At 35.0% G+C, this 12,121-nt stretch overlaps 1 protein-coding gene across 1 annotated transcript; it reads left to right on the top strand.

The window, feature by feature from the left end:
* The first annotated feature begins 3,948 nt into the window (after positions 1-3,948).
* Positions 3,949-11,472, top strand: LOC111050294 (40S ribosomal protein S12, mitochondrial). Its single transcript, XM_022336590.2, has 3 exons — positions 3,949-4,192; positions 5,436-5,508; positions 9,706-11,472. The coding sequence occupies exons 2-3, from the start codon at positions 5,442-5,444 to the stop codon at positions 10,053-10,055; spliced, it is 417 nt and encodes a 138-aa protein (XP_022192282.1). The 5' UTR covers positions 3,949-4,192; positions 5,436-5,441; the 3' UTR covers positions 10,056-11,472.
* The last annotated feature ends 649 nt before the right edge of the window (positions 11,473-12,121 follow it).

The raw sequence follows: 12,121 nt of genomic DNA, 5'->3' as shown, positions 1-12,121 counted from the left end.
ATATCTTAAATTGAATATAATTAATGACCGAAATAATTTTACATAAGAACCACAAATTTCAGGTCAAAAAATTTTAATTAATCCTAAGATTTAGATTTAGTAGGTACCGGTGTAAATACATGGTTACTGTAACACAGAACTGTACATTCATTTAAAAAAGTGCATCTCGGAAAAACTGAGAGGTGGATATGGTATAAAAATAAGGGTAGGCTCTTATTAGGCATATAACTAAATTTTTCTATGAAGAATTTATTTAGCTTTTAACGCACTGATTGTGCTAAGGCAAGATTTCAATTTTCCAGCAAAAAAAGGGAGTTTTGAACAAAAACCGTAAACCGGGGTGAAGTCGGACACTTTTTCAGGTTTTTTAAATATTTAAGTGGTTTATATTAAAATGATCATTTTCATACTTGGAATATAAAATCTACTGTTCTTTCCGGTGCTTTCTATCCCATTTTCATATTTGTACACCAACCCGTTTTTTTTTTTTAAATCCCAAATTGTGTCCGGATTCACCCCATGGGTTGGGGTGAAGTCGGACACAGGTTGTTTTGCATTTATTTCCGAATTCTGATGACACTAGGGGCTATTTCGGACACATATTTTCGTTTTAAAAAAAAACAGAAAACCCTTTAAAAATAATTAGAAGCATTTATCCATAAAATTCACTATTGAAATTTACTATAATGCAAAATCAATAATGCAAAAAATCAAAAATACAATCAGATAATATGAAGGAATGAATTGAACACAATCAGATAATATTAGTATACATTCTTAATATTTACAAAGTCTTCTAGTCCAGGGAACATGAACTTTTCTCTACGCAGTTTTTTGGGTTTCAGTTTTGTTATGATTGATCCCAGTGACACAGTTTCAATGTCTGGGATATCAGGAAAACTGAAAGTAATCTCCTTTTTTCCATCCTTCTTTCTTAAAAATCGAATTTCATATTCGGTGTTCTCTGTATCAAGGATGTTTTCGATTCTTCCAACATAAACTTTGTCCCGGTTATCTTCTTGTGTCACGAATTTAACAAGGACGAAGTCACCTTCAGCCTTGTGCTCATCAGGGATGTCGACCAGCTCTTCATGGGAGGTGCCAGCATCACTTTCTTCAGACTCAGATGCAAAGATTCCTTCCTCTTCAGCCATAACAGTTTGCAGGACGTTATTGTCGGTGTCATTATTCAAACATGTTGTTGTGATGCTCTGCCCTGGATGGACAGTCACGCGTTTCCCACGACTTTTAGGAGTGTCACCTTTTCGTGTCTCCTCCAACTTTTCTCTTAGAGCATCGCACCAATTTGGTGAAGTATCATCTGCTTGCTTAGGTAGCTTCTTGAGCACCTCCTCTTTGTCTAATGGGATTAGACCAGTAGCCCTAAATCCAGCAATGATGTTCGCTCGAAGTTTGTCCCCCATGGATTCTATAGCTTCACGCAAAAGTCTGGGGAACACAGATTTTTGCACAGCACCTCTGTTCCTCTTCTTCCACTCTCCTAATGTGCTACGCCAGGCAGCTTTCATGCTTCTGAAAACTGCAACATCCAACGGCTGGAATAAGTGGGTAGAATTTGGCGGAAGAAAACAAAATCAATGCCATTCAGCTTACACAGTCTTATAACCTCAGCTGAGAAGTGACTGGCTAGGTTGTCACCAATCAACAACTTTCTCCCCACTTTGTCACGAAAATAGACGAGGGCCACCGTGATGAACCATTCCTCGAACAGGCGCATGTCAAACCACCCACTCTTGCTACATCCATATCTCATTCCTGGGAGACCACCCTCTATCCAGGTGGGGTACAAAAATTGAGATTTGTACACAGTGAATGGTGGCAGTAGATCACCCCTCCCATTTACTGCCATCATAACACTAGTGGAGCTTTTAGAGTGGTCCATTATTCTTTCTGGACGGCGGCAGCCTCGACGCACAATTACTTTTTTGGATCCGGGGTCATCGGAAAAATTTGTTTCATCGAAGTTCACCCAATTTTCAGGTGGAATTGCAGCACTTCCTTCAGGCTCAAGAGTTTTGTCTAAGTGTTCAAAATAGCTTTTTACTGCCTCAGCATCAACTGCTGCTCTGCACCTCTTGATGTTCTCCGCGAACCTATTGGTCAGTTGGGGGTGTCTTTTTAAAAAATTCCAAGTCCAATCCTCTCCAGGCCTATTGTCTTTGAAACGCTTCACTACCCTACCCTCCCGGTTCAGAAAAGACTGCACAACATCTTTCACGTCTGCAGCGTGTAGTGGGTAACCCCACTCTGCACATACAAGGAGTCCATCCATCAAACATTGTTCATCATTGTTTGACAAAACAGGTTGTCCCCCCGGTTTACGATGCATTTGTCCTGAACGGCTTCTTTTCAGATAATCTGATAGCGTAGACCTTGGGACCCCATGTTTCTCTGCAGCTTTACGTATCGTTAGTAATCCAGTCTTCACCTCTCTTACAGCTTTTAGAAGTGATTCTTCACTATATTTCTTGTGGCCAGTTGGCCCAAGGACTGGCTTATATTTCCTTGTCATGTTGAAAACCCTTAAAAAAAAAGAATTTTGTCAATGCCTGAACTACACAATATTGACATGTTGTACTCCACAAAAAATATTTTTGCCCCCCCCCCCATTTTAAAAAAGTAGGTCACGGTACGCCTCCGTACCACTAAGCTAATAATAATGAAACATTACACTGTAACTCATTTTATCTAAACATAAAATAATGAAAAAGTTCACAATATTGGCATGTTGTACCCCCTTCAAGAAAAAGTTATTCTACTCCCCCCCTCCCAACAATAAAAGTTGATCACAGTACACCTCTGTACCGACATGCATAGAATAGGTAATAAAAATGTAGGTACACAATAATGCATTAGCTAAACATAAAATAATGAAAAACTACACAATATTGGCATGTTGTACACCCCTTCACTCATAAAACATTTTGCCCCCCCCCCCAAAAAAAAGTTTGTCACGATACCGTATCTGTACCGCAATGCATAGAATAATGAAAAATTACGTTTGTTTTGACATTTAAACTTTAAACACCATTTTACAACCATTCTTGGCATGTCCGAATTCGCCCCTGAAAAGTGTGACTTTTCAGTATTTATTATATAAAAATACTAAAAAGTCGAAAACATAGAATGTGAAAGTTTGGTTATGTAGCTGAGAATATGTATTATCGAAGAAAAATAAGTGCAAGCTTCAACTTACTTTGATATCGATGATTTGTGGAGGTTTTGATCAATATAAATGTAAATCAATATTTTTGGCACTTCAAATTTCTATTTATTCACTCGAAATATCACGTGTGTTGGTTCTTAAAACATGTAAACAACATTCAACAGCTTACTGCCTTCTCGAGTCACCACTTTTTGAGGTTATATCGAGTGTCTAATGCCTCCAAATTCAAAATCAGTAGACGCGGGTAGCTCTGTCCGACTTCGCCACAGTAGTCCGAATTCACCCCGGTTTACGGAACTGTATAAGACGGCTTCTCTAATTGGTTCTCGTGGGATTAATCACAATTAAAATTTAACCGTCTTTTGTGCAACCGGCACTCTTTACTCTTTACGTTACAAAACATTTTAGGAAACCAAAAGGACCAAGAAACTGTAGTGAGGTACACGTTATAATGTCAGTGGATAAAGATAGAAGAACAGCGTTGCCTTGCCTCTGCATTGATTAATTATATTTCTACATAGCCAAAAACAGATTTGGCATCGTTGCGGAGCTATAAAAGGATAGCAATACCTTCTTTGTCAGATGATAGAGAAGGATAACAACATCAAAGTTTATCAAATACTGTCATTATAATAATCATTATATTAACGTGGACCTCACTATTAATTATGAAACATCACTATCGAAAGTATAATTGATTATCGAGTATCGAGACTTAAAACTCTTTACTATCTCGATTTTTTTAATATCGATAGGTTGCTTATTTCGATTTTTCGATATTCGTGAAATCGGTCAGACTGTCAGACATAACCTAAAAAAGCTAAAATCTAGTGCTCAACATTTTTACTAATTTGTATTGTAGATTATAAATGTAATTATGTAATTCTACGTAGTTTATTTTTATCATAAAAACCTCTTCTCTCTTATTGATTTTTAATTGTTTACATAAGAGTGAATTCTATAAAATAAAAGTACCTATCTATTATTATTGTTAACCTTACCGTGGTAAGTAAAAGTGCTTTGTATCTAAATCAAAATGTAATATTAATCTGTTCTTATCGTAAATATATATTTATTATTGAGTTTTTAACAATAATAAATAAGAGAGAACACACAAGTCAATGAATCTGATAGAAAGAATTGAAGCTAATGTTATTTTATGAGAGTTGAAAGTTTCACTCAGCCATCCACGATATTTTCATAAGTAGGTTATTTGAATATGTAAAGATTTTTAGATGCTGCTCAAAAGTACTCTCTTACTATAAATAATGATGAGAGTGAATATTCATTTCTATCATGGAAACATATTAATATCTCAGCTCAGGGATGTCTTCATTACCTACTGGAATTAGACAACGACTACTAGAAAATCGAAATCTTACTCTTGAAGCTGCCTTTGATTAGAAACAGTTCCTATAAATGGCTTCACTCAATGCAGAATCATATACTATTACCAATCCTATATTTCTGGCGGCCATACATAACTTTGACGATTATATGAATTAACCGGTGCGAGCTGAACCACTCTAAGCAGTTAAAAGAAGAGTTCATTCTATTTTTGTGGTAAATGCGAATCTTGTGTAGGCCTACTCAACCACCATAGTGATGATATAACAATAATTACGGGTACAAGTAGGTAGTGATCCTTTGAAAGCAGTATTTAGTCTCTCAAATGGTGTAGTAGCCTTAATTATTGAAGTTCCGTTGTGTTTCAAAAAATTAATTTTGACTTCAGAACAGACTTTACAAGAATTGATTAAATTTCGAATATCTTCAACTGAGAATGGAGGACTCTTGTTTCAACTGCAGTGAAGCATTCGTTCAATGCCAGGATGACATAATGTTTCGTGGAGCTCTTAAATGCTCCCTGTACTGGAGTCAATCGGTGCACATACTCTTGAAAGTATGAACTGTATTTTCTTTGTAGGTATGAATATCATGCAATCATGGCATATTTGTACCCAGCTAGCTCTGATGCCACCGCATTATTCTCTCATTTATAATTTTGCCAGCTGTTTGACGATCAAACATGAAGGCAACTGATTTTTGGTCATTTATAAGAGTGAAGTGACTACCTAAAAGGTAATGGCACGACAATGACGTATGCCTCTTTTTCTGATGATGATGAAGATTTATAACATATAGGTTACAATTATCCAAGTTTTATATCATTGTGATAACTTTTGTCTTACTCGAATTTCTTCTATATATTCTACTTTATGATACACCATGCCTTTTTTGCTTCTAGTTCAAAATGAGTGCGCTGTTCCAAAGACTCACTACTACACTGTCGTCAATGTTTCAAACACCTTTTAGTACCAGTAAGTAGAATTATTCTCTAATATTTTTTCTGATTGACTTGCGATTAATTTTTATTGATAATAGGCTAATTAATGGAGTTGATTGAAACCCCCAAAATGAGAAGTGACTTGAGTGTGGGTGATTAGTAACAGGGAATGAGTATAGCACAAATTTAAATTGTGCCATGAACATGAAGGGTGCAACTAATGCTGCAAATCACTAGACTCAACCTGCTCACCTCAACACGGGTCACATCATGTGTCTCAGTGGGCTTCACTTTAGTGATCTCTTTCATGGACCTAATTGATCAAAATAAATACTAAATAAACAAAAATCCAAGAAAAAGGCGGACATCTGTCTTGCTCCTTGAACCCCTCCTGCAGAATAAGACAAGAAAAATCATTAATTTAATGTTGTGATTGTAAATTGAAATAAATAAATGAGAAAAAACATGTTTCTCTCTATGAGAACTCCAGCAACTTCTCTCTTGGGGAACACTAGGTAGCAGTTTTAGAGGGTACATTTATCCAGTTTTGAGAGTTGCTATGCCGGGGACTCATGTCAGTGCCAAGCCCATCCTACATGAATATAATGTCATCCTCGTCATACTGGGGACGCGAATGCCTCCTGTATAGTTGTCTCTCAGCTCAGGAATTGTGAACACCACTAAAGGGCTTAGCTTGCATCTGCGCGTAATTGCATTCTGGTTCAATATAGATGTATGAAAAAGAGATTGGCAGGCAAACGGAACGAGCACTACAAAAATACAATTACAACCGCCTCATTACCCACGCACAAGATTATAGCTCATGTGGATATCACCCTCAGCAAAAGTTATTCGTATGAATTTGTCTGAGCTTTTACCATAGTGAAGTTCCCTTTGATGTGTAAACGTTCCCTATAAATAACATTTATGTTTAGAAAAAAAAATGTTTCTTTAACATCATCGTGGTTTCACATTTAACCTATGGCCGTTTCACACTTACCGATTTTCGGCTGAAACGACAACTAGAATATAAGTCACAATTTAAATTGAAATGAGAATCAGCCAATCGGATGACATTCGGGGTATCGTGTCGGAGTGTGAAAACAGCTATTGCTGACAATTTAAAACGAATGTTACTATAATACATTTATACTGGAGTCAAAATGTCTCCAGTGGCTAGTGTAAAATGATTGAATGTCCTTGAGAGATAATACACCTTTCTTATAATTCCAGAATCTTAAAAACTAGTTAATAGTAATATTATACAATATATTTGAAACGACTGGTTCAATTTGAATTTTTACATTTTAGTTGTATTGTGACTACTTTTTTACAAAACAGTACGTGGTTTCATGGCTTGAATAGTCACATCTTCAGTTGTGTTGTTCACTACTGTCTAGAAAGGAGAATATGATCCTGGTAAGCTATAGAACCAGGTACTGAAAAACATGAAGTTTATTGATATTATTCATCATTGAGGAATACCACAATATCAGTCACAATACAACTTTAATGTTTATCCGATTATTTGGATACTACGGATTGCAATTGTTAAGAATTACTTACCTATTATAGTGATAATTCTATTATGACTATTATAAAACCGTCTGTGTAAAGGACAGCATAGTTGTCAGTTTACTCCTCCACCGCCTTCTATAATAGATAGCTCGTTGATTTATGTTAATATTTGATCAATTTCAACTATATTATCAAAATGTATATTACCAAGAAAATAAATCTTTTCATGATTTTATAATACATTTTTGAAATGTGATGAAATATGTTAGTTTCTAATATTCCTACAGTCTTCGATACAAGCAATTTGTCAACTGTGCGGAATTAGAAAAGAATAGAGCTATCTGCTTTGTCCAATAACAGACAAGGATAGCAAACCAATATTAATCAGATGCTGACTTAAACCTGAATATTTATTAATTCATAAAAACACTTTACTTAATGGGCTACTTTTGTACAAAAATAATAAAAACAATATAAAAAATCTTGTAGTACCCTTTATTATTAAAAACTTTAAAAATATTTCAACAACTTGTTTCGACCCTAACTTAGGTCATTTTCAACTTGATTTTTATATTGTTTTTATTTATTCATTTATTTACAAAAATGCAAACAGGTATGGCCGAACAACAGGCATTATAGCCCAAAACTGTTCCCGATTCAATATCACAAAGTTTGTCATAAGTAATAATGATAAAAAAGTTGATGAAAAATTGAAATATCATTATATTTAACCAGGTACCTACTGTCTTTTTAAAAATTTGATAAATTGAACATGGCTAAAGCCTTTATTTTATTGTAATTCATTATTGAGAAATAATCAATAACAATTCCAGTCACAATGTCACAATACAACTAGGATGTAATATTACTGTATAATAATATTATTCTCAATATTCAATGAACTCTATATAAATAGAACTAAGGACTTATCATAGAGAAAAGATGGCATAAGAAGATATCCCATACTATAGGTCGTTCATGTTCCAAATTTCAAGCCGATTTCTTGTTAACTCAAGCTGATTACTGTCGAATACTATCTATTATCACTGTTTTGTTGGGGTGAGGTTGTAAGAACGGCACACTATTACTTCAATATCAATATCAGATTCAATGTCATTATTAACTCAATATGAATGATTAGGAAAGTAAGAAGAGGCTTCAAGCCCAAAACTGTTCCTTTCCCAAATTTTGATAGAAATAGTCCAAAATATTTCTTCAACAGACAAAAACACAATCATAAAATGATTGAAAATCTAGGCTACCAGGAAATATAGGGACTACCATCGTCACATAGCTTCATGAAGAAGTAGTTCTAGGACTATCAGCTTGAGTTGACATTGAAAATTGGAACATAAACACCCTATACATGGGATATCTTATTATGCTATATTTTCTCTATGATTCTATTTATGTATCTATGTTCATGTATTTATGTATCTTATGTTCTTTTATTTATTCTATCACATTGGATATTTGAAATAATTATCATACAGTAATAATATTACAGCCGTTGGTTTACTGTAATCTATAATAAAGGAAAGAATCGGCTTATACATGTGGGGGATAGGAAATTCATGTATGACGCATCATCACGTCTGAACTCCATTTTGTGAGAATTTTGGATTGACTAAGGGTCCCTTTAACTATTTTTCAATAAGGAACGGACGGGCTTTATTTAAGCATTCGTCCCCGGACAGCAATACCTCCGGTAGAGCATTAGGTAGTCTTCCGTCCGCCAGCCTTCTTTCACACGCGTATTCACTAAACCGTTTATCACTTCAATTCTCCGCACACCTTTACGATTGCGAGTTCCGAGAAGTCTAGGAGAAGAGTAAATTATTTTCGACAGTTGTTTTTAATGCTTCTGTAGACGATAGTTTTTTAATTTACAGTGAATCATTATTTGAATGTAAAATAACTGTAATGGAGGAATTGATAGAAGTTTTTAATGCGATTGATAAAGATGACTGCGAAGAAATTTCGAAACTGGGAGAAATTGGTCAAAAAACAAATAATTTAAATTTCTGGATAGAGAATTTTCAACGGTTTTGCTTGAGTACGTGCAGCAACTGCCATTTAGTATTTTGATTGATAAACCACTTGATAAAATTGAGACAATTTTTAACAGTGGTCTTTGATTAGAAAACATGTTTTTAATAACACATACTGAGATATATTGTTTTCGAGAGATTTCTAATAACGAGGAAGACCGTAGTAGATTCAAGCGTAACAAAAAACTTTTTATTTTACATTCTAAAATATATTTTCTGGTGCCAACTAACATAAGTTTTTTAAGAATTTCTTGATTGCTTTTCAATTTTATAACCGTACAGCTTACTAACAGATTTGTGGATTTTGAACAAAAACAAGAAAAACTAAAATAATAGCTACATAACCTCAATTTACTGATGGTTTGTAAACTATAACAAATTTCCTGTAAAAATCAGCCTTAAACGATGACATTCTATTACCAACTTAACGCTAAACTAGTTTAACTTGAACTGGATTAGTAAATGCACTGAGAAAACCGATTCAAGTTTAAACTTTCAAATTAACTTAATCGAGTTTAGCAATCTATACTGTGCAAACGGCCCTTAACAATCACTTCTCATAACATATGAGTCTATACTTATTAATTTCTTGAATACAATGGATTGGATTTGAATTGTTACACTACTTATTTATTCAATTTCTTATTTTGTGATGTTTACAGTTCTGGCTCAGGGCAAGCACTCGTTAGAGTACATGCACAGACGAGGTCCTGTCACCAAGTACCGTCCCAACAAAAACCCGATCATGAGCAAGCCGCAGGCGAAGGGCATTGTGTTGAAGGCGCTCATAAAGAAGCCAAAAAAGCCCAACTCGGCGAACCGGAAGTGCGTTCTGCTCCGACTCAGCACCGGAAAGGAAATGGTGGCGTTTGTGCCGGGCATTGGGCACAACCTTCAGGAGCACAACGTTGTCCTTGTCGAGACGCACAAACTGAAAGACACGCCCGGAGTCAAACTCAGGTGCATTCGCGGCAAATACGATCTGCCGCATGTTATCAAACCTAAACAGTAGGGATGGTTACTAGTCATTTAGTTGTTTTCAGGTTAGGCTGGTCACTAAAGTAACGTTTCACATGTCTGGTACATCTGTATAAAGTCGAAAACCTGAACGTCTAATGCTAATCTGGGGGACAGCCAGGTTATAATATAAGTTGTGATTCTATAAAATACAAGTTATAACTCAATATTATAACAGTTACGATATAATATTACTCAAATCAAATTTATTTCCTCAGAAATACAGCAAAAATATCAGCATTTACAAATTATACATTAATAATTTTCAACTTAATTTCATTTAATTATATGAAAATAAAACAAACCTGAATCAATTTGACAAAGAATTCAAAACAATGCTAGGTTATTGAATTAATCTTAAGTTACTGTAATAATAAATAATAAAGGGAAAAGTTTAGATAGGCAACATCTGTCTGTGCGTAAGCTAGAATTGAGTTTATTGAATTGAATTTGAATTTATTTGTTTCCAACAAAATACAAGCATACAATGTGCATTTATACACAGCATACAAATAGAATAAGTAAAGTTCACAATTACTACTGAAACTACGCTCAATTGAATCTTAAGGTTTGAGAGTATTATAGGAAAATTTAAAAAGGAAATGAATGAAGGAAGGAAAGTCAACTGTTATTATATAAGGGATTCTATAAAATACAAGTTAAATTTTTACTTGTAATTTGACTGTAATCTAACACTTTGATTAATGAACAGTTCAAATAGGAAACTTCGAGGAACTTCATAGGAACCTAATGAACAGTTTAATAGGAAACTTTGACATTAAAGGGGTATATCACTCCTTCACACTCTAATTGTGCAATGCCCATGCACTGTTAAGGTATCACTCTGCTAAACTTACATTGAGATCTGGTGGCTTCTTCCTTTTCAGTCTCCTCACTGTGTTAGAGTTGTCAATGAGGTGTAGACAAATATATAAGTTATAACTTGATATTATAAAATTTATAATATAAATTTTATAATGTAAGGCTGTGGCTTCCCAATGCATGTAGGTCTGCAAAGTCTGCAGACGAAAATCTGTTGCACAGATGAACTGAGAAGATTCAGGGCCAGACCATATTAAGCATTTTATCAAGTGCTTTTTCAGGCGCCAATCCAATCAGCCAATCGGAGAGCTTTCTGTTTTGCCGACTCTAGAAAACGCCTGAAAAAAGCGCTTAATATGGTCTGGCCCCTATTTGTTTTTCGGACATGTGATACATAACATTAGTGGCCGGCCTTACGTTCATAATGTGAGTTTTAACAGACTATGGACTAGTTTTGTGAATTCAAATTGATAGTTTGTTGAAGATATATTGTGCATTTTTGTTATAGATAATAAAATAAGACTATATAAAACTGTGTTGGAGATAAATCTGATTTTGTTTTCGATTATAAAAAATAGCATACTACTATCCTTCTGCCGTTATCCTTGAGCAGCCTGTACACATGGACAATAGAAGCGTCAACCAAGCGTTCACTGGCTGTAGTATATTTCAGTTTCGTACAATTCCAAGTTCCCTTATCAGCCAGTAGTTGCTACTACTGATATATTAATGAACTTCAGTTTAAACTCAGATATAGAGCTATTATCAAGTATACACTAGTTGCCATTAAGGTGCGTACAGATATACGCGCCTCCAACACGCTCTGCAATCGCTCCGATCATGAACGTTACGGGAGATGTTAGCTCTTCTCGCGTTCCACTCTTGCTCCCCGGTCGATCATCAATCGATCTGCTCGAGTAAAGTTCGATTGCGGAGCAGAGCGGGAGTCTGTACGCATCTTTAGATTTGCAAAGTGTTCAATTCATTATACTGGCTGTATGCTTTATAATGAATTGAACACTTTGCAAATCCAATGTCAACTAATGTATCCTTTATGATAGCTCTAATGTATCCTTTATGATAGCTCTATTTCTGAGTTTAAACTGAAGTTCATTAATGATCTACCACTTCTTATCTGAACTGAGCAGTAGGGGTAGCTATTAGGTAGGGGTAAAATTATTAGAAATAGTAATTATATTATATTCACTAAAGCTTTATAACAAATTGAAAACTTTTCCA

The sequence above is a fragment of the Nilaparvata lugens genome, chromosome 10, assembly GCF_014356525.2.
Source record: "Nilaparvata lugens isolate BPH chromosome 10, ASM1435652v1, whole genome shotgun sequence".
In the NCBI taxonomy this organism is placed as follows: Eukaryota; Metazoa; Arthropoda; class Insecta; order Hemiptera; family Delphacidae; genus Nilaparvata; species Nilaparvata lugens.
The sequence above is the reverse complement of the archived record's forward strand: the minus strand, read 5'-3'. Positions and strand labels throughout refer to the sequence as shown.

What these genes read in the sequence shown, in the direction of transcription:
- LOC111050294 (XM_022336590.2), top strand. Translation starts at nt 5,442, where the DNA reads ATGAGTGCGCTGTTCCAAAGACTCACTACTACACTGTCGTCAATGTTT. An exon ending in TCAAACACCTTTTAGTACCA is followed by an intron (nt 5,509 to 9,705) that starts GTAAGTAGAATT and finishes TGATGTTTACAG; the next exon opens with TTCTGGCTCAGGGCAAGCAC.